Genomic DNA, 23,837 nt, shown 5'->3' with positions numbered 1-23,837 from the left:
AATAAGATGAGAAAGGTTAATGTTTTGACTAGTTTTATTCTGTTTTAAAACACAAGTGTTTTCTTCCAAGGGATAAAAAAGTCAGTTATATATATGAACATCAGTACAGATCCGTATGGATGGTTATCACAGCCATCACTGATCATGAAGTACTTTTCTTTAAAGCTTTTAAAATAGTTTCTCAATGGCTTATTCTGGCAAAGTTTCATTTATATGACTTCTATGATAGCACACCGATGTTAATAAAGTAGGAAATCCTTCCGTTAAGCATTGTAATTCTGATAAACCCAGTCTACAATAAAGAGTCCATCAGGGATTCATCCTACGGCCAGTATTATTTTACTTTCATAATGACTAGATAAAGGTTTCTGACTTGGAAAAAATGCCTTTAATATGATGAGCAAAAAAAAAAGAAAATAGAAAAGAAAAAAAAATCTAATGAATCTGGTCTGAAAGCTTCATAATTTTATCGGAAACGCTAACTTCCGTATTGTAAACTGGTTTCACAGAAAGTCTCAGTGTCATGTTTTGTGTTGAGGATGGTCGACTCAAATGCAGCAGTCTAAAGTCATCAGGTGGTGCTGATGATTTAATGCAAAAAATGAAGAACAAAAACTTACAAAATGTGAAAGTCTATGGAAACAGAAAAATCCAAAAACAAAGTAAAACTGGAGACATGGGAGATAATGAGGAAACTACATAAAGATGAGGAAATTACCAAGGAGACCTGATGAGAATTAAGACAAACTGGAAACTAGTGGTAGAGGCAGAGAGCCTTAAATATTGGGGGGCAGAGTGCGGGAACAATAGACCTGAATGATAAGCTAATAGGTTGCAGGTGAGAGTAGTTGGAGAACGTTTAGGTAGATTGAGGAGGAGGGATAGAGAGGGGCACAGGGAAGATTACACAGGGGAGGAGGAAATAATTCTAACACTAAAGAAAAAGAAACTGTAGAGACAAAGACATAAGAAGAAACAGTAAAAGAACTGAACAGAAACAAAACTGATCTAATAAGGACTAAGGAACATAGAATACTCTAATTAGAATAACTAAAAAATACAAACAAAAACAAAATCCTACATTTTATAAACTTCATGCCAGTGAATTGTCTTTTTTATTATCCTATATGTGTAGCAACAATATTCCTATCAGTTCTGATTAGAGTATGCTGGCAGAGCGAATAAATAAATCATATAAAAGCAATCAGTCTGAATGATTCAAATAACACTAGACAGTGCAGACTACTGCAGACAGCATTAATATTTGACTCATATTCTGCTTATTTGCTTAGGAAGGAATGGGCCATGTCCATGCTCATTCTTCACATTCACACATACATCTACAAATAGAGACAAATATGCAGAGACAGATTTTTATTGGTATAAAAGGTAAGCATTGACCTCAATCACTAATCCAGTCTAGTTTAACCAGAAAAACCTGAAACCGTAGTAACCAAACAATATGAAAATTAGATAATTTCCTCTCATTCAAACAAACCTCAGGATGATCTGCTTTAGAGTCGGTGAAAGTTGTGTTTTCATCATATATGCGATACATACCTGCCCTCTGGAGACACTAGTGACAGCCCAACACAAAACAGAAGGAATTATGAATACAGCTGATGACAAGATACAATGGAGAGGAGAGAAAAGTGAGAATTGACAGTCCCAGTATGGATCAAACACTGTTGACTGGAGAACAAAACAGACGATTTCCTCTGTGAGTCCATATTTTTCAAACCTTCAATATTTACACTGAAAAACATATGTCACATTTATGTCAATCAGAGTGAAAATTAAAAAAAGTGTATCCAACACTGAGTAACACAAATCAGCATCGACTTCACTCTATGTGTGTATGACTAAGCCTCGTCTAATCATCATCTGCTGGGGATCAGAAACCCAGGAATGTATTCAAGCTGAATCAACGGAAAACATGCCCTGATGGCCTCATGCCCACAAACTTTTCAATGCCGTGGACTCATCCAACCACAGAGATGCTTAATAATCTTCTGCGGTTTTGGTCTGTCAAATGAAATACCTCAACATAGCAACCGTCTTAAAGCAACCTTTCAGAGTCTTCTTCACGATGGGAAAGGAAACAAGAGCCGACACCAGCCACAGATCAGATTACAGCAGAGTGAAGCAAAAACTGCCTGAGTACTCCCAGTTCAAGCCAGAAAGCAACACTATGCTTGTTCAACAACGAAAGAAAGAAAGGAAGACAGATATAAAGAAAGAATGAAGGAAAGAAAGAAAAACAGAAGGAAACAAAGAAGCAAAGAAACAAATAAAGAAAGTCCAGTTGCTTCCAACATATGAAACAGAAGGATCCTTACCTAGGACGCCCAGGCGGTAGTTGACTGTAATAACGATGACGTTCCCATAGCTGGCTAGGATGCTGCCGTCAAACATATTTCCAGTTCCTTCCATGTAAGAACCCCCGTGGATAAAAACCATCACCGGCTTGGGGCTTCCACTCTCCCTAATATCTGGAGGAAGAAGAGGAGGTGGAACAGGCAGAAGGACTGATTAGATGACAAATTGAAGGTGACAGACAGTGATGAAATTTTAATTCTCTAGTACACTTTGGCTACCTCTTAGTTTGTTTTCCAGAATTGTCCTGGCACACTGGCTTTTTAATATGGAGACCTTGTTAGCTTCAGGCATCAAATTGATTTTTTTTTTTCCATTCAAAGGATTGGACTGTGTTTATTGGTAAATGGGGGTTTATTTTGTGAACCATTTTAAATTTCACATACTCTCTGTGTTAATGAAACAGAATACTTAAAGTGATGAGTCTTGATTATACTCCAGGAAACCAGCTGTCAACAGGCAGGAGTGGCAATCTGACCTGTCATATCAAGCTGATGCAGAAACTGAGCAATTAATCTGCAGAAAAATCTGCTAGTAAATACTACGATTGGCCTTTTTAAAAAATAAAATAAAAAATCTTTCAGGCCATTGAGATGTAAATTTGCCATCAGGTATTTGCTTTATTTATCTGTTCAGCTGTAGAGAAATATTTGCCTTTACATTACAGTTCTGAAACACGCAAGCACTTGATAGCACCAGAGGCAAACAGGACTAATTAGAAATTAAATAAGACACCTTTCTGTTTAAATAAATCAAAGACTTTGCTAATATGACAAAACATAAGTCTGGAAGTTTATTTAGAGTTAAATCATTTCTATAAGCTCTGTTAGACATTTATGTCATAAAATAAAGATGGTATTAAACTAAAAGAAAGAAATTGTGGTTCCATCTGAGTAGAGTGTTTGTTCACACGACACTAAAAACAAAAAAAGTGTAGTCCTTGAACTGCATTGAAGTAGTTACCCTCTCACTTTCCTTATCACAGAATTAAAACTAAATCTTCTCTCAATAAAGAAATAAAATAATAATTAAGAACCCAAAGGAAATGGTTATTATATATAGGCATAATTTGTTAACCGCAGCACAACAATAGCTGTGTACAGTCATGGTAAAAAGAAAGTATGCTGTTTAGAGTATAAATTGTCTGCCATACTGTATGTTCTAATAATATTCACATCCAAATACAAATGTAGAAAACTACACGTTATAAACAAAGATATAAAATCAGATGAAGTCATTAGGGAAGTTTAGGGCTAACCACAGAACCATAGACATATGGAAAATATGCAAATCTCTAATGATTTTGTAAATTCTGATAATTTAATGCAAAGTTGGCATTTTAATGGACTTTCAAAGCAACTTTCAGAGCAACTTTGCATTAAAAGTGTCATTATTTACCGATTGACACTTCATGACAACTGTCATAAACATTCATAAAGACTTCTTTGTGTTCATGACAGATGTTATGTCATGTTTATGACAGTGTCATGTCAGTCTTATGCACACACCCCTTCAAATAAAGTGTTAACAAAAATTCTTTGTACAGTGACTTTTTTGTGACATTGATTAAAAATATGCCAGATGGACATATTTGGATTCTGCATTGTGAAATGCACAACGTTTATACTTTACAAGTCAACTGGGGTAAGGATTTACTAAGCATTAGCTTCTCACTGCTCCTTTTGTTACGTATTGTCGTATTCTTCTTTTTCAATTTCTGTCTTGCATTGTTTTATTTTTCATGTCCTAAATAAATAAAGATTTAATTTAAAAGGGAAATGAGGGATAAACAGAGGATTAAAAGCTGACCGTGGTTAGTATTTTATTTGTCTTTTTTAACCTTTTCTATAAACATAGCTAAGATCAATATCTGTAGTTTTTTTTTCTCTACAATCCAGCATCTTGTCATAGAGCTCATCAAATTATTCCAAAAACTTGTAATAGAAAATGGTTATGTGTTTGTACTCTATAATTAAAATACTGACAGTATTTGTGTGAGTCACCATGGCAATTTTCATGTCACTCATAGTGCTAATGTCATAATATTAATTAAAATGTATAGCTGGAGTATTGATTGTATAAGCTGGTAAGTGTAACTCTAATTTTATATATTGGTCACAATGAGCCTCAGTAATGAAATCGTGAAGCCTTGATGATGAAAGTGATGAGTGACAGTAATGAGGATGATAGTAGCTGTTATGGTGGTGATGATAAGCATAATTAAAGCCATTATACAAATGAATTTAGTCATAACAATGTTGACAGTGAAGATGGGAGCAAACAAGACACAGACACTGATGTTGATGTCAACAGCAGCAGTGATTGTAACGATAATTACATTCAACTCTTCAATGGTGGTCACACATTAGGTTACTATGGTTACCTGCTATAGATGATGATTTTATAGACAATGATGAAGGAATGATGAGAAATTGTAGGACAACTTAATTAGGCCCATGATTTTGAGCTTTAAGTCAAAGCTGAAGGTGATAATCATGCTGGTTTATAGAAGTATATGCCTGTCTGAGACTATTCTGAGACTGGTGGCTGTTGGTGCTGATGATAGTGATAACCATGGTAATAATGCTGAAGAACCAAACCAATAACTGGCGCATGATTATCACATTCTAATGAAATATTGTTTTTAACACTTTTAAAGCATTAAAAATGACTATTAATCACTATGATCATGGAGATGATGATTTAGACCCTTGCTAAAGGGTCTTTTCTTTTTTCTTTTAAACTTTAAATTTCCTCTCCATCTTTCACAAAATCTGATCCCAATCAGAAATGCTGGAACACTCATGCCTTGTCAGTAAGACAATGAAGACATCTAAATGAAAAGAAGGAAGATCTTGAGAACAGCTCTGTTAATTCTTTCTGCTAACCTAAATGTGAGATGAAAAACCTACTTGTTGCCTCTACTTGTTTATTATTTAGATCCTTCAGCTGGTTCACCTTATACACATTAGGATTATTTCTGCAAGAAGAGATTTGTTTTCTATCTACTGATAAAGAAATCAAGACAAATGTAATATCTACAGTACATGTAGCTAACATTACATTGTGAATTTAATATTGAAATCTGACTTTCTGCTGAGATTTTATTTGTTGTTTGCATCATAGTTTTAATGCGATCACCATCAGATCAGGATGATCTAGCACCAAAGTGACCCATAAGAACAGAAGAAAAAGGGACATCAAACACAGGATTCTGTCTTTATAAAAGCAAACATATATCCCATTTCTTATTAGGGGTGCAGCGATAAAACGCCTGGTTGATAAATGGGTCGTGATCTCCTTAATCTTCGGAAATGGGTGATTGGCACATACTTGCATGTGAAGCTGATCTTATCCATCTCTACAAAGGTCTGCCAATCAGATCTTGTCCTGTTGCTTTGCTGTGAGAGAGGACTCACTGACTTGCCCAACAGGTCACTTTTGCATCTAAATGGTTAACAATAGTCACTCCACTGTTAGCAATTTGTAACAATGTTTAGCAACTTTTCAGACAAAAAATAAATAAATAAATAAATAAATAAACAGTATTGGCGAAAATCTGAACTGGTAGGTCAGGCTTTTTAAAGATCAGTGACCAGCCAGATAAGTGCAATCAACACTACTACTTGTGTACAACTGGACCCAACAGCTTTCTGATTTGCATCCACTGTTCAAAAGAAATAATACTGTTGTCACAAGTCTTTTATTTTGAAAGAGAGTCTAGGAACATGTTTGTGTAGATTGTAGAGATGCATCTGAAACGGGCAACAGTGGACATGAGCGCAAAATAAGAGCAGCAAACACAACATGAGCCACGCTGCGGTCACCCGTTATTTAGTTGTGATGCTCCTGATTTCCACCTCCTGTACAAAACACTGTGACGTAAACCATGGATAAAGTGTGACATCACCTTTCAATATGGTGCCTATCTGATTTAGGACCACATATGGGAATGGCCTTTGACTGATTTCCAAACATTGTATCTCTTGAAAATTGAGTTTTTCTGTGTGTTTATTTTAGGTTTCTGCGTCTAGTGAGTCTCCATGTTGTCCTATTTTCCCCTTGATTGTTCCCAGGTGTGTCTCATTCCCTGATTACCCTCCCTGTGTATTTAAACCCACCCGTGTTCTTTGTTACTTGTCTATGTTCTTCTCTTAGTTGTAGTTCCAGTCAATCCATTTATCTTATGCTACCAGTGTGAGAGTTTTACCATCCGTTCAACTGTGCTGCCTGTGTTTTGGAACCATTGTGGATGGCTTTTTCATTAAAATCAACTTTTTTTTATCTCTCAACCTGGTCCTACCACGTCTCACTCACCGCACCTCAAAACCGAATCATGACAGAAGGACCCGACCAGACAAGATGAGAATCATGGCATCGAATGACCAGGAAGAATGGATCCAGCAGCAGTTGGAGTTAGCACAGAGGGATCTCTACAAGGATGTGGAGATCCTGCCTTCTCCGCTGCTGCTGGAGGAAATGGGAATCGAATCGGACTATGATTTGATGGCGAAACAGGATCGCTCCTCTCCGGTAACCTCCCAGACAGCTTCCAAGGACTATTCTGTTACTCAACCGATAAACGTTTATGATATAGACTCCAAGGAGGAATTCAATTTCCTATTCAAACAATTCAAGAGACTCTTATTTTGGAACTACTTCTCGAACTATACAACGAATTCATTCAGAAGAGACACTCCTCCACACACGCCGCTCCAGCCTCTCCGCAGTCTCCGGGTCCAGCACCTACCACGTCTTCCGCTGGGGCTGTAGCGTTTTCTCCGCAGATGCCTGAACCTGCTGCAGCGACTGGGGACCTTGCACCTTTCGTCGCTGCTGCTGATCCTGTGCAGGCGTCGACTTTCGGGACCCCCAGCGCTCCTTCCGAGACCCCCGGCTACCCTCCACGAGCCGCCGGCACTCCAGGTCCACCTGCCGGGGCTCCGCAGCTTCTGCGGGGGCTCAGCCGGTCTCTGGGCCGGACGGTGTGGCTACCCCGCCATCCGCCTCATCGTGGAACGGTGCGGCCCCGAGGGGTCCGCCTCCTGCGCCGTTGCCGGCCTCCGGACCCGCAGCGAGGGGTCCGGCGCAGTCGGACATTAGGGGTCCACAATTGTTTTGGAACAATTGTGGATGGCTTTTTCATTAAAAATCTACTCTTTTCCATCTCTCAACCTGGTCCTACGACGTCTCTCTCACCGCACTTCAACCCCGAATCATGACGGCATCATGGTCAGATCATGATAAAAAAAATAAATAAATAAAAAGAAATCCCAGCTATATGATGCATTTGTCTACTCCTGTATGAATGTAGCCTCCATTCATTTTGTTGACGAAAAACCCAGGGAAGAAAATGGTGAACCTGGCTTTGTGTGTTTTATGATTGGTATCATAATTCATAAGGCCACAAGATTCCCTTCTTTCCATCATGGACTCTATTCTCAAACTACAGGTAAGGTAAAATTGCCAATTAAAAGATTTAAAAGCATAGAAAATGCCACATCAATTTTAAACTTAATTTCATTTTCATCTTGTTCAAAGCATAGAGGTTTGAGAAGCAAATGCATATTCTAGTATATGTGCTTGGAGTATGCAAATATGATTATGCTGTTCATTTAAAGTGAATATTTTCACATCTCTTCTGTAAGAAACCTTACACACTCCAGACAAGTGTCCAGGCAGCAGCATGGGTTACAGAAATAAGGTGGGTATTAAAACTTAATTGATCCCACCCAGATTCAAATATTTGGTCATTTTCTTTTGTGTCTTGGATTTTAATCAAAACAATGCTTCTGGTTAAGTTTCCTGTAAATATGTTGAACTTTCTATTGGGTATGGATGACCTAAGCAGTGCTCCTGCTCTGTTTGGATATGAGCTCTCAAGTACTGCTTGAAAAATATTAAGTCTGCCTCAGAGATACTGTACATCCAGCATGGCTGTTCAACGGCCTCCCTTTGTTCTGCTCTGAAGGTCAGTGGTAATGAGGTGAGGTTAAAGGAAAACTGCAGCAGCTTTGTGTGGGGATTTGATGGATTTACCTGGATTTACAAAGTAAAAGAAGTTCCAGTGTCAACAGAACACAATATACTTTAAAATTCCAGCTGTAAGTTCAGTTTTTTTAATTCTCTATTTGCTTCTTGGCATGCTTTGATTGGCTGTCAGAGAACCAAAAACAATCCTCTAAAGCCTCTTCATCCTCAGAACCTTTCAATTAATCATTCAGCTAGTGGAGGGTTTCATCTTTTGTAACATGACTTAATGATGTATTTAAAGTGATTACCAGAACCACTGCTAATCACATAAATATTGATTACTTATTGTAATACTACAATTGCTGGCTCTTGGTCCGGTTTTGAATTGAATTTTCCTTTTGTATCTACTTTTTCACCAAGTCTTACTTTTGGATTAAGCTAACTAGGAATAAGTGAGAAAACGAATCAGTGTTGTTCCCTAACCTGGATTGTTTTAGGGTGAGCTAAAAAAACAGGAAAATATGTGAAAATGAGACACAATCTTGGAGCGCTTCAACTATTTAGACATTCCTGAAATAAGTCTGGGTGAGAGAGAGAGAGAGAAAAGAACTGTCTGAGAATAGCTAGTCTGCATTTTTTCTTTCTCAGGTATGAGGATATGATCAAAGAGATTCAGGAGCTTTAGATTTCTCAAAGCAAACCCTGAGAGATGCCCGCAGGCTGCGGCAACAACTTTAGTATCTTCTTCATCTGCTCATGTTGAAGACTTATCAAACCAACAAGACTAACAAGCAGTAGGTTTTTTTTTCTTTCTTTCTATGATCCTATCTTCTGGCTGTGGCTGAGGTTCTCAGTAACTAATAAATCTGTACTGTAACGTCACATATTGAAGCTGCAACTGGCCTGTTGCACAGTTTGGATAGCATGCACAGAGATCTCAATCTGAAAAACTGGGATAGAATTTAGAAGAATTTGATATTTATACTCCTGGACCATGAAAAGGTTATAAGTGGTGCTTCAAAAGGAGGAACAAGAGCAACAAGCTAAGCCTAAAACTTTTAAAGAAATGCATTCGGACTCAAACAGCTGATCAAAGACTTAAGCCTGTTAGCCTTAAAATTCAGAGCATAAATCTGGCTTTCATTACGTTTTCTGCCAGGCATTCACAATCAAGCCCCAGAGGGCTAGTGCGGTGTACTGCCTTTGAACATGCCAGGACTGCTGAGCTGCACATCCAACTACATGCTATTGCTGCAGAATTTGGACGCAAGGAAGCAGTCGTTTTAAATCTCTTAAAATATCATGAGATTCATGGGACAAATAACTCAAGTGGTAGACTCAAAGCAATTTCACCTGCACAGAGCCAGGGGATCCGGTGGGCTTTCATGAATGCACTGGCAGATACTCAACCTAAATTAAGGCTCTAACTGATGCTTACTGCAGAGACGGTGTCTGTGAGAGAAGAGCAGAGGCCACATTTCCTTCAAAACTAAAAACATTCCCCTATTTAAATTTTGGGGATGGATGGAGAGAGAAGCTTGGAAAAACAGCCATGAGATCCAGAACATGGATGCTCCTCGTTAAAGATGCTCCTTCCAATAAGTGGAGGGATTTCCTGCAAGTCTGTAGGGAGATTTCCATAAAGCATAATGAAACTAATTTTAAACAGGAACAAAGGTGGTTCTCTTCATTAGTTCAGTTTGACGTTCATTTTGGGTTTTATTAGTCAAAATGTGAAACTTTAAACTGTGCAAGTTAACGTGTTTTCAGTAAAATGCCTTCTGCTGTTCCTTTGTCTCTTGCTCCTCTTCGACCTTTGTGCATTTTGAAGCTCCACTTAAAGACTGGTTCTGATCTTTAAAACGCAGTGAAAACATGGACTCTTTTAAAGGTTTGATGGAGTGTATTTATTCTATTGAAATTCAACAAATGCTTATTGGTTCTTTGTGAAAGAGTTTGGTTTTAATTTCTTTGTATGGTACAGTTATGTAAAATGCTAACTTTTTTTATGAAGTGAGGCTTTATAGAACAATAAGACAATGGAGACAAATGAATCTGACCAGATATTTTGAACACATCTTGTATCATTTGAGAAGGCCAATACTTAAATTCAAAACAAATGGATTTTTTGAAGACATTTTACCTGTTCTAGGTACCAGTTACAGTGACTATATTAGTGACCTATAACTGCTCTATTAATGTGGTTAAGTATAATTCACCTAGTCCATAATCAGAAGTGAGGTACACATTTGGGTGATCTGTGCACAAGAATCAAGAAAAGGTCTGGGTGTTTCTGTTTAAGCTCCGGGCATTGTAGTCTCCTGGAGGACTGAGAAGCTTTTCCACTGTTACAATCAACCATGAGGGTCTTTACTGGAAAGTAAACAATGTCTGTAATCAATGCTGTACGGTTAGAGGTGATGCTGATTTAAAGGACTGAAACAAGCCTTTGCATTAGCCACGATGGTTTGGAGTCATTTCTAGATGACAGAAACTTTTAGTCTCACCTGGTTTGAGCTTAGCATGTTTGATGTAATCTGAGCTCCGTTTCTTCATCTAAAGCTGATCAAAAGTTTTTGATGATGTTGTGCTTTTGAGAAGTTGTTTTATAATAAGGCATGTGATTTCAATCAGCTAAATCTGTCAGCTTTCCAGGCCTGGACCTGATGACCACTGGTTTAGCTTCAGGTCTCTGTTGGCCTTGCACCAGCTACTTGCAAATCTTGGCCTTTCAAAATATGATACCCAAAAAAGATGAATATGAGGTATGATGGGGTTTATGAGCTGCATGAACGCTTGTGAATTCTACAGTTCATAACATCTATATTTCTAACTACTTCAGCATTATATGGTGAAAATCTTGAGCTTGGGGCAAATCTCCAGCTTTTAGAGACTTTCTCGGTTACATCTCTATTCTTAACACAAAAAGGATTACACACACCTGCTTCCCAGAGTCTACAGAGGGAAATGCAAGATTGGTCAGGAGGGGCGGTGAGGTCAGGGGATGTTCTCTGACTGCGCTACAAGGCAACATTGGGTCAAAGGTTAAAAGTATTCAGACATTATGTGTAGAGGGAAATGGGTGGAGGGCTTGGGAGCTGATCAGAGCGAGCCTGACAGACTTTGGTTCAGTGTGTTTTCCCAACCATATTTTCCTCTATGTTAAACTGGATTAGTTTTCCTTGCATGCATCATTTATCAAGATAATACTTGAGGCTTGTTGGGATTTTACTGCATAAATATGTGTGGTTATCACTAATCTTGTTAGAGTGTGTGTGTGTGTGTGTGTGTGTGTGTGTGTGTGTGTGTGTGTGTGTGTGTGTGTGTGTGTGTGAGAGAGAGAAAGGGTTCAAGAGACTTGGTATGTATGCTAGTTCCCAGAAAAACAGCATGGTGGCACAGATCAAAAGGATCTGGATCGTTGTGAGTCTTATTTGGGTGAAACTTCTGTTTGCCTCGTGATATTATACAGTAGAGGTGCCTTATTAAGACCTTCTGTCTGTCATTAAAGCTCCACTGCAGCAGTCTTCAGGAGATATGACACTCTCCTCTGATTTTATCAAGGACATTTTTTTCTGATGTGATTTTACAACAGACTTACTATCTGCAGCAATCAAGCAAGACATCCACTGTTCTTTTATATTGAGAACATGAAGTTTAAGCACACAGTCAGAGCTCTACTCTCAACTTAAATACCAAGAAGATAACTGCTAAAGTCTTAAATTCATATTGTCTTTGTCATAATTTATAGAAGGTGTTGATGTTGGACTCGGCGCCTTTACAGCATTAACGGCTTCGATGAAATGTAAATGCATTTCAGATGCGATTGAAAATCACATACAGAGCAGCTATTTCACTACACCAGTTTTTACCTGGAAACATTACATTAGCTTGACTGAATCATATAATGAATGCATGAACTCACCAAAGAGTAAAGCATTGCATGTGTTCCAGCGATATATACAGCTGAAACCAGATGTTTACATACACCAAAAAAAAAGAGACACATCCAAAAATTTTTTCTGACTGATTGAAGTTAGTTTACTAGAGTTCTGGCCCACTCCTCCAGACTGAACTGGCTGGCATAACTCAGCCAGGTTTGTATGCCACCTTGCTACCTGTCTCCCTTCTGAGCAGTGTGATGGCTGGACATGCCCATCAGGTCTGTATTTGGATGTAATTGAGCAGATGAACGCATTGCCTTCAGGCATTGATAAATTGTTCCCAGGATGAACCAGACTGCAGCAGCTCCATGATTCTCTTCCTGATATCTTGGATGATTTCTGCTGACTTTCCCATCAGAAAACAGTGAGTTCCAGGTGAGGCCTTAAAATCCATCCACAGGTTAGGCTACAATTAACTTACATGGATCAGTTAACCTATCAGAAGTTTCCAAAGTCATGACATCATCATCTAATCTTTCCACCATTGTTTAAAGAGACAGTAATTATCATGTATGTAAACTTCTTATTTTGAAGACATTAATAAATAAATATCTGACATGATCTTTATCTCATTATTGTGGAATTTAGCAAATAGAAATAGTTTTGCTAATTCTAGCTGACCTAACCAGGAGAAGCTTGGTCTCATATAACTTCAGATTGACAGGGGGAAAAAAAGGTGTGTGTGTGTGTGTGTGTGTGTGTGTGTGTGTGTGTGTGTGTGTGTGTGTGTGTGTCTTTTTATTTCATGCATGTAAACTTCTAGTTTTAACAATAGTTCTGCACATGCCTTGAAGCTGTGTTGGCATTTGAGGTTGTTTTAATCTTAGATTGCTTTTTCAGGTTGTAAATTAGAATGGGAAAGGAAGCCTTTGATGAGACTGTGGCACAAAGGGAGTCAGAAATCCCTTAAAAACATTGTAGCACGGAGAGAACTGGAGGGATATATTTGTGAGTTGGTGGTCTAAGTGATTTGCTTCACCTTCAGTAAATAGTGCAGCTTCTCCTCTTTTACCTGTGCACACATGGTACACAGGAAATCTATTAGAGGGTTCAAAATGTTATAATTTTTTAGTAGATTTTATTTTAAGATTTTTCAGTTTTTCTCTTCATTTGCATTTTGTTATATTAGGTGGCAATGTTTCATGTTTCATTTTTTTTTTTTTTGGTTAACATTTTAAAATCAGGAAGTTGATAGATGCAACTGGATTACCGATGCTATAAATAGCCAGCACTTAAAATTGTGTAGAAACATTTTATTTGATGCCTGAAACATGAACAAGTCTAAGTGTTAGTAAATTAGCCAGTGACTTAGTTCCCTCAACACAACCATGTTTAGGCAAATTAAAGGAAAAAAAACATGCAAAAATGTGGCAACAGTTGGCTGAGGGGTTAATAGATTCTATATCTGCTGGTGGGATGCAACATAGAGAAACAAAGAAAATGTAAAAGGAAACAGCAAATCCAAGCAGAGAATTTATGTTACAGTATTAATATCAAAGAATAGTGGGACACATGTAAACTTCAAGACATCAAGCTGAAAAGGACAAAACACATTCAGCCCAAAAAGAGTTTACGAGTAAAGAGCAAAAAGAAAATGTCCATTACTTTCAAAAAAAGGACAAGAAATGTAAGAAAATCAAAGAAGATAAAAATTGGAGGAGAAAGGGTAAGTCTGGTTTCCCTTGTCATGCAAATCAGATTGGCATTTGGGGGAAAAAATACCTTCATCTTCCGTGCGGTCACTATCACTTAAATCATCAGTGTGTTTCTTTGTAAGGGGACCTACAGGACCAAGAAGGAGAAAATGGAGGAAAACAAGGTCATCAAGAACACACACAACCTTTAAAAGATGTTCTCAAAAGATAAGAAAGGTTCTCAGTGAATATAGTCTTTTATCACTTCTTTAAAGAAAAATTCTCACTCCGACTGCAGAAACGTCACCTCATTGTCAGTTTCACATGTTTATAGTCGGAATTTGAAGCAGAAAAGTTTGCTTTAAGATAGTTACAGAGCAAAAAAGAGGGAATTTAAAAAAGAAGCAAAAAAAATTAGTTCTTTGGTAAAAATGAAGAATTAACTGACGATGAACCCATGGGATCAAAAGACATTAGACACTGTAAAACAGTGCATATATTAGCATATATTCGACATTTCTGAGGTATTATCGTAACAATTAAAAATGATCTGCATAGCTGAAAAAGAAACAGACAATAAAAAGAAGCAGCATCTTTAAGAGCATAACACGCTACAGAAGCACATGACCAGCTCCACCTCTTGTACATTCAGAGTTCATCTTATGTTAAATGATACACAAGCATACACTGTAAACAAAATACAAACAGAAAAAAATTAAAAGCAATTTCTTGTTCACATTAGCTTTCAATTTCATAGTTTGTTATATTTCTTTCTCATTAAATGCTGATTAATAGATTAGAAAAATAATGGATGTAGGAAAAATTAATAATATATTTATATGTGGCCCTGTTTGACCTTTGATAAATCCAAAATAACAAAGGAAAGAAAAGAATTAAAAAGAGAATTTACTTTTTTGTGATGAAAGTAAGCTGGTTGCTTAGATGTCTGGGATCCATGTCATGTTACATGTACCAAGATTGTTAGGTTAGCTTGGCTTAGCTAGGTTAGCACTAAAAATGGAAAAAACGCTACAGGAACAAGTAATTACAAATCCACATGTGTTTCACAGAAATCTTCAGCAATTATCATTTTACCGTCTAATGTCTATGAACACCATGCTAATAGTGTTCATATATACTATTTGTACATTATGTACATTAAGCATTTTTACTTGAATTTATCTAGATCTTGTCTGAGTAGTCCATGAACATCTAGACTAAAGTTGGAATTCTGCTGGTCAAAAAGTGAACGTTTTATAGAGGTCTACGTTACGTTTGCAATAACATTTTTTAGGCACATACTGATATGGAATGTAACAAGGGTCTCCCACAGATGAGGAAGAACAAATAAATAGTGGCAGATCTGTGGATTGAAGTTTAGAGTACAAGCCTCATATTTGTGTCATGTATGTCAGTTAAGGTTGGAAAATAACTGCAGTCATGAACTATATTCCAGCACAGTATTCAAGATGTGTCTTGTTCTAACTGTAGCATCTCTGTAACTAATTTGTCAGTGAGTTACTACAAAGGGAAATGGACAGCATTAAAATTTTATGACTATTTAATTTATCTGGGGGAGTTTTTTTTTTTAAATGTTCAACTCCCTTCCACTTGATACTAAAATTATGTTGTCTTGTTCCAACACAGCGTCTATAGGCATGATGCAGAAAACTGTGCTGGATTTTCAATCTATTTATCTGTCTAAAGCATCATTCAGTAACGCAAGACGTTTTGATATCATAACCACAAATTCAAAACTGAAAAGAATGTGAAATTATCTCTGAAATGCAAAGAAAGTAGATGGCGCTGCTTTTATCTGATGTATTACTATGTCTCTTGGCTAAATGTAATGCTTCAATTCACTGTGCATTCTACGACTTTGTATTTTTATGTTTTTATGATGTAAAGCACTTCAAAATGCCTTGTTTCTCAAATGTACTATGCAAATAAAATTTGATTGATTGATTGATTGATTGATTATAGTTGTACTCTTTCACTTCATTTACATATCCCACATAAAAGACTGAAAACTTGCAAGCAATAAAAATTGTTTTCTGTTGAGCCACAAAGCCTAAGCAGGTTTATTTACTGTAAGAACAAACTAAATTTATCCACTTTTCAATTTTAAAATTATGGCTGTGGCATCAAAATCCGGTTCAGTATTTATGACTGTTTTTGAGCTAAAATCAAGAGAAAAATATAACATTTTATGGCATTTTCTATATCTCTGTGGTGTACTGGTACACAAGTGTTAAACTCAAGACAGAGAGACTGTAGGCTTAAAAAGAAGAAGAGTCACCCTGTTCTAAATAAAACTGTTTTTAAAAGTTATTGCGTGAAATATAAGTACCAATTTGTTTTTGTTATTGTTATTGTTATTATTATCGGTATCTGTATTGGTATCAGTATTGGCGAGTGCATAAACTGAAGTACTCGTACTTGGTCTGAAAGAAAGTGGTGTCTGGACATTTCTACAGTAAATTCAAGATAACAGTTTTAACCAGTCAAATCAAATCAGTTTTGATTTGTATTCTGTCAAATTATATCAATGTGGAAATATGTCACAATAAATATGATTTAATCATGAGAAGTACAAATCAAGTTCAAAGAAAGCTGTAATCTTTTAACAGTTCATTAGTTGAGTTTAAGTGATTTTATCAATACTTTTTGCCACAACTGGCTCTTGCTTAGATGTCTGGGATCCATGTCATGTTACATATACCACTCATGATCTTAATGTGGCCCAAAATGAGAATGAGTTGACGCTTCTGTACTAATAACAGGATCTATGTTTTATTTTTTTCCATGTGCTATCTTTGGCAGGTCAGACATGAACCTGACATGTCAGGGAAGATTTGCTGTATAAAAAGGAGATCTAAGGATGCATCCTAAATGGGTGATTGAATCCAGACTGCTTCCAGCATCAAAGTAGGCGAGTCACACTGATGTAATAATAACCTGTGTATGCATGGCTTTCAAAAATGTGGATTATATGTGTGTCTCAAAACAAAATTCATGTTTAAGTATTGCCTTTAAATTGTTGAGCATGATTCCTAATTTCTAACAAAAAGTTTTACACATTAATGCAGAGGCAGTAACGCTATGTCTATGGCTCATTATATAAAACGCAGCTTATTATTTATTTGTGAAAGAAACTGACAGTAATTCTACAGTAATGAGAGTAAAACTAAAACACATGGAATTTTATGGACTTCTATAGTATTCACTCTTCAATGAGATGCTTGTTATGTTGTGATCCTGAAATGGATTTCTTTCCTCGCAATGTATTTTTAATTCTTTAAAAATCTTAGCCAAAATACATTTTAATTTGACCTTCTAACAGAGATGTAAGTTCTTTCTTAAAGTCAGCTAGACGTTCACTAGTTGAACGATGTACTTTAAGACAAAGCACAGCCCAGTTGTTTCACCAATAATTTTGATATTCTTTAGATGTACTTTTTAAACCAAGAAATGGGAAGGCAACATTTAATTTTGACTGTGAAATTTCAGCTGTATCTCATTGGGTATTGATGACCATTATTGATTTTTTGCCACTTTTTGGAGATGACTATTAAACATTTAAACTGTACTTATATTCAATGCTGCAATAAAATAAATGGGGAAAAATAAAACATAACAAACACAAAACTAAAAATGAAATAAAAACAAAAAAAGAAGTGCTTTGTCAAACTTTGTATTATTTTTGATTAATTTATTTTTGTTGTGCTCTATCACTGAATCTCAGGCAGGGGGAGTGGTCAGTTGCTTCTTTTACCATCCAACATGTTGTCAATTTAAGTTTTTTTATTCACACAGAATCATAAACACGTACCTCCCTCAGAAACATACACAGACACACAAACACAAGTACAGACATACTGACATGCTCACATGTAAACTTTATAACATCAAAAACATGCTGAAGTAAGACTGCAAGATGTGTGGCATGCAGAAAACAATTGATTGGATCTTTATGCAACATGAACTCAGAACATGTGATGCCACCAGGCCTTGAACTGCCTGAGCCAGGAAACTCCCATGCTCATCCAACCAACTACAATTACCAGCCAGCACTGCAACTCACATCCTTTGCAACAGTCTGACTTTATACCCACATAGTCTCTATTAAACTAAATGTAAACAAAAAGTCACATAAAAAGAGCACAAAAGTAAACCCAGTGGGGTATTAATAACTTACAAGATTTACAACTGCATCAGTAGCTCATGTTCATGAGCCAGACCTTCTCAGCTATGCAAGTGCTTCTTTCTAATAACTTTAAGTGGAAGAAGTTTCCCTGCATATAATTCTGTCCCACAGCATTCTCTCAACTCGCCTTTGTGAATCTGACAAGTGATTTGATAAGCAAAAGCTGAGTGTGCTTCCTGGAAGTGCTGAATGAGCAGTAGACACAAAAGTCACTTATTTCAAAATGTGGAACGCCTAAGAAGAACGGTACGACTGCTGCCTGGGGATGTGTGGCCTGTTCTAAAAACAGAACTTCGTGGATGCTGTGGGTCATTTATGGTGACCTTTTAGCATTACGCTGAGTGATAATACGATATTATGGAGAACAAAATCAGATATTGTGTCTTCACTGGCCTGTAATCCGGATTAAAGCCGGTTAATGCTGTTCTCTCTCTGATTAAACTCTTGACATGTTTCCTGGCTCCCTTCAGTCCTCTGATCATCACAGAGTTCCTGGGAAAACAACAGCACCACCCATCTCTCTATTCTTCAGGTATTTTTACCATCAGGGTTTGGTCATAAAACTGTCTTTCCCCATGATGTAATTTACAATATCCCCAAAGACTAATGCACTTTTTCTTTTTAGGTGCAGAGTATTGCAATGAAATAAAATGGGACAAACAGAAATAAAAGACAATCTCCCAAACAATCTATTTTAAAGTCAAACTTAAATCTTCTCTGTGACAATAATACCCAGCCACAGTTGGAGCAAACACTTTCAGTGCTGCTTATATCAAAAACTCACAAGTGCCTCACTCAAGCTCCATCTGACACTATCAGCCCACACCAGCACTTCACCAGTTGTTTTTGATACAGGCAACATGGCTCCCACCCCCAGAGCGGCTTTGTCTTCAAGGCTGAAGTTGGTCTCTGATTAATGGTTCTAATATACAGTCATGCTGGGGCAGCAGGCTGAAGGTGGAGGACACCAACAGACTGAAAAAACTGATTCGGAAGGCCAACGACATCATTGGAGTGGAGCTGGACTCTGACGGTGATGTCAGACAGAAGCATCTGGTCCAAGACGCAGGTCATCTTTCACAATGAGTCTCATCCACTTCTTGACATGCTGGATGGACACGGGAGCACCTTCAGCCAGTGGCTCATTTTATCAAAGTGAACCACAGAGCGACACAGAAAATCATTTCTGCCTGTTGACATTAGACTACTACACTGAGTAGACCAATAAAAAACATTTTAATATAGAACTGTGGGCTTAATGAAAAGCATATTTAATACCTGCTTATATGTTATTCTCAACATATATATCTGAGAAATGAACCTTAACAGAACACATAAATCTTTTATTGTTGTTATTGCTGTGAATCATGTCTCTGTTTAATGTTTATGCGGACCAGGAGTCTGCTGAATAAATCAATCAATTAGAACATATTCCAATTTAATGACCATGACTGTAGTTACTGCATATAATAACAAAGGTTTCCTTTTCCTGTTCCTGAAGGGATCTAGCTTTATTACAGGGACACTGAAACATGTCAGTAAAGATGCACTTACCGCAGTTTCATGAATACAACATAAGAATGTGTTGTAGAGACCAACTTCCATAAGTATGCTTTTAACTGTAGCTGGGCAGAAATACAAAATTATATTTAAATGAAATAGTTCAGCTCAAATCAAAGAAAACAATAATTTGTTGCAGTTGTCTGTCATAATATGTTGACAACAGATAATTGGTGATGTTTACCGATGCAATGGGGTGTGTGGTCAGATCCTACAGTTGAGGCCTTGCTACTGCATTTGTCTGAATTAGAGCTGGTTTTGAGGGAAAGGCTCCTGAACACACAGCGTATCACAGTGGTTAGAGTATAATGCTGCATGGCTACCGAACAAATTGTCATAATGCTATGCATGATTGGTGTAGATAAACTTAGCAACCAGCGCAATTAGATCAGGACGATTAATAAAAAAAATAAAGATTCTAACTTAAGTGCACAAAGTAACCTCAGAGTTTCTGAGAACTGAATCCTCAAACCACTATGTACTCCCGAATAAATGATCTAAAATAACAAGGAAAAAAGGAACAAATGAAAACTTGTGAGGTATAAAAAAAAAACCATGACAGATGTGGCTGCTATTGGAATTGCACATGTGCTGTAATTACTATGGCATCTTTTTTTGACTCAGGGGGTTAGTGGGGATCAGAGCAGACACGACAGCTGCATGACAGCTCTTATCACAGAAACCAAGAAAAGGTGAGAGAGAGAAACTTCCTCCTACAATCAAGTGTCATTTCTAAATCATCAAGTGACAAGCAGGTCCTGACACTGGCCTTTAGCCCCCTACCTGCCACTGTGGAATATCTGTGAGACATGTCCACAGATACTGGTGAGGTCTCAGCTGATATCGGCTCTCATTGGGAACATGGGACTTTCATCTATCTGTCCTTGTGTGTGTTATTGTTACAGCTTTATTTATATTTTCTCTGACTGCTATCATACACCTTTCTCCTCATTTCTTCATCTGCTTTTGGCAGCACTGTCTTTTAAACAGGTTGCACACAGACTGAAAAGTCTGGCTAGAGTGCAGTGACATAAGCAAGCTTTTATTTGGATGGAAATCAAGCCTGTTTTATTATTTAAGGTATAACCATGATCAGAAGAGTAAAAAAAAAATTAAAAATTGGGAACAATCTTAGAATTTCAGTGAGATAAAATAGATCTCCTAACACGAAAAAATGTTAGAAGTAGTGAGAAGGACTTTAGTGAGCCTATGAGTGTCTTCAGTAAGAAAGACTTTGCTTAGACCAACAGAAAGAGAGATATCCTTTCTGTTCAAAAAGCAGGCACTGCGTGTTGATAGTGCCTGGCAATTAAATCAATGATGCATAGTCAGGGGCACCACCAGGAATCTCGGGCCCCATGATAAAAAATTAAAGTGCCCCCCCATGCAACTACTGTTACAGTTTCCTGAGTCTGTCTCCATATTTGTTAAAGTTGTCAGAATGTTGTGACAGTTTGCTATGAGACAGATAATCTGGAAAAAAAAATCAATCTCCTTCACCTCCTCCCTGAAATACTATTGTTAGCTAAGGTAAAGTTCTGACCAAAAACAACCAATCAGAACCAGGAGGACAGTCTTAGTGTTGTTAATAAACCTCGTTCATTCACTGCTAAATGTGCTAATAGTGGAGAAACAACTTATCGTTACAGGAAAACTGTTTATCTGCCATCACTAGTAGCTATGCTAACTAAACTGGGCATTCACAGTTTGAAACGGCACAGCTCTGTGCTATGCTGCAGCTATGCTAGTTGCAGTATAGTACAGAGCGAGGGGGAGGGAGGATGAGTAGCCACATGAGATTGTGACTGACTGCACTAAAATCCACCTCCTGACTCTGATTGGTTGTTTCTAGATAGCACTGGGAGAAGGCAGAGGAAATAATTTTTTTCACAAATTATCTCTCATGCCACACTGTCATAACACAATGACAGTTTCAACAAATATATTTAAAAAAAAATTTTTTTTATAAAAGTTACATACTGCAGCATTAATTTCACTTAGCAGAGGACAGGTCAGGAGGGACGTGGTAACATATAACTGTAATTTAAATGCAAACTGTTTGGACAGGCTGCAGTTCAGACAGGACGCTGTTTTTTATTATCATTTTATAAAGACTGTTTGAATTTCTGTCAATATATTGTTTTTGTTGTGTAATTGTAAAAAGAGGAAAGACACGGTAACACTTTATTTGAAGGGGGTTGAATAAGACTGTCATGACACTGTCATAAACATGACATAACACCCGTCATGAACATGAATAAGTCTTCATGAATATTTATGACTGTTGTCATAAAGTGTCATTCAGTAAATTATGACACTTTTAATACAAAGTTGACATTATTCAAAATGTCTTTGTTATGACAACTTGACATTAACCAGGGAATCATTACTGTTTAAACTTTACCTTTAATAACGTAAAGTTACCTAATTTTTAAAGTCCAATCAGTAATACTTTTATAACAAATTTATATCAATAATGATTTCTTGGTCAAGGCCAGCTTTGGCACAGAGACACACAACTTTAATCAATCACCAATGCAGATTAAAAAGGAGCTCTACCAGAGCACACAGTTCAATGAAGAAAAGAGGCAATCTACAAGTAACCACAGATAAAATCCTGACATGATTTAAACTACAAACATAGAATCCATTCCCCACTGTAAAAGCAGGAATCTATTGGAACTGAACAAAACTTCTGATGTAAATTAAGGCATCTGCCAGCAAACAAATGACACAATCTGTAGGTTTTGATGGTGTAGTTCATCTCTGAACAAAACGTATATCTGAAAAACAATATCTAAAGTTCTCATCAACTAAAAGAATGATTAGTTTTAAATAAGAGTCAGTATGCTACATTCATGGTGTCTAATTATATTGTTTCTTATGTTTTTTTTTGTTTGTTTGTTTTTTGTTTTTTTTACATATTGTTGAGAAAAGACTAAAGTTATTCTAATATTGACATTACAGATCAGCTGACTAACCAGTGCAGTGGATACCTTGACTGAGAAACAGTAAAACACTAATTGCTGGTTCACACTGCAATATTTTTGTCCTGATTTTCTCTTTCTGATAACCTTAACGATGCTCTAATTATTGGAATAGCTCAAGATAATCTCATGAGATTATCTGGGTGTGTGTTGTGTTGAAAATGATGTCCACTCAGAAGGAGATTGGAACCTTTTCAAAATAAAACCAAGAATATTCAACATGTTGCAGCATGTGCGGTTTCCCCAAGGAATAACAGGCAAGGAGGTCGCTGAATGTGATGGGTAGTCAATCAGAAAACAAGGTGATTTACACACAAGAGGAATCCCAAGTGCAAAAGGCTGAACAACTCCCACCATGAACCAGAATGTTGAAGACATCTTTTGCTACAGTTTTTTTCTCTGCTAAAAATAGTCGACAAACTATCACCACTCCTTCTTCCCAGTCAGTTTGCTTAGTCTGAACTCATGTTTAGTCTTGATCAATTTTGCAAGATTTTCCAGTTGACATCTGGCATATTCATATCAGCCGACAATTGAAAAATCTTGCCATATGAACAAGATGAATTATCTCATTATCTGGATTACCTTGAAACAATTTGGTCCATGATAGGAATGTTAAAGATTTGGTTTGGACAGAGCTGTCACATAAAGAAATGTACCAGACATGGGTGCTGGCATTTGTCTCAAGTACTCCACTGGTAACCATTACTTTAATCCATCTCTGCTCTGTGTGAACTCACTACTTGTTGTCAGTAAAGCGTTTTCTACAGTAAGCCTATATGTGCAGACCCATACATTTTTAGATCCGTTCCTATAGTAGGTTAAACTATCTGGATAGACAAGAATTTGAAAATATTTTTATTTATTTCTTTGATAAAGTCTATTTGATGATGATCAGTGATGGTATAGTTGCTTTGAAAAAGTAACTTTAATCAGATTACTCCTTAAAAAAGTAACATATTACTGATGACTTGATTTGGAAAGTAAGTTACATTAAAGTTTACATTTTTAGTTACTTTCTGCAGCTGCTAACAACAACGCTTCACCACCTGTGAAAATTACATTGAGCTTTGCCAATAATTAATTGTAAGTTATTTTATAACATCAACAATGTGTCTCCACTTATATGTTTGATCTGAAGGGGAGATTGTTTAAA

At 37.0% G+C, this 23,837-nt stretch overlaps 1 protein-coding gene across 1 annotated transcript in view; it reads right to left on the bottom strand.

Annotated features, from left to right (window-relative positions):
* The window catches only part of nlgn1 (neuroligin 1), a 295,070-nt gene that overhangs the window by 179,057 nt on the left and 92,176 nt on the right, over nt 1-23,837 (bottom strand). Inside the window, exon 5 of the mRNA XM_088005107.1 lies at nt 2,340-2,485. Within this exon, the coding sequence (XP_087861233.1) occupies nt 2,340-2,485 (146 nt within the window). The remainder of the gene's footprint in view (nt 1-2,339; nt 2,486-23,837) is intronic.

Source organism: Poecilia mexicana, unplaced genomic scaffold, assembly GCF_051168715.1.
Source record: "Poecilia mexicana isolate PSO_F unplaced genomic scaffold, ASM5116871v1 scaffold_4, whole genome shotgun sequence".
Classification (NCBI taxonomy): Eukaryota; Metazoa; Chordata; class Actinopteri; order Cyprinodontiformes; family Poeciliidae; genus Poecilia; species Poecilia mexicana.
This window is presented reverse-complemented; position numbering and strand designations above follow the sequence as displayed.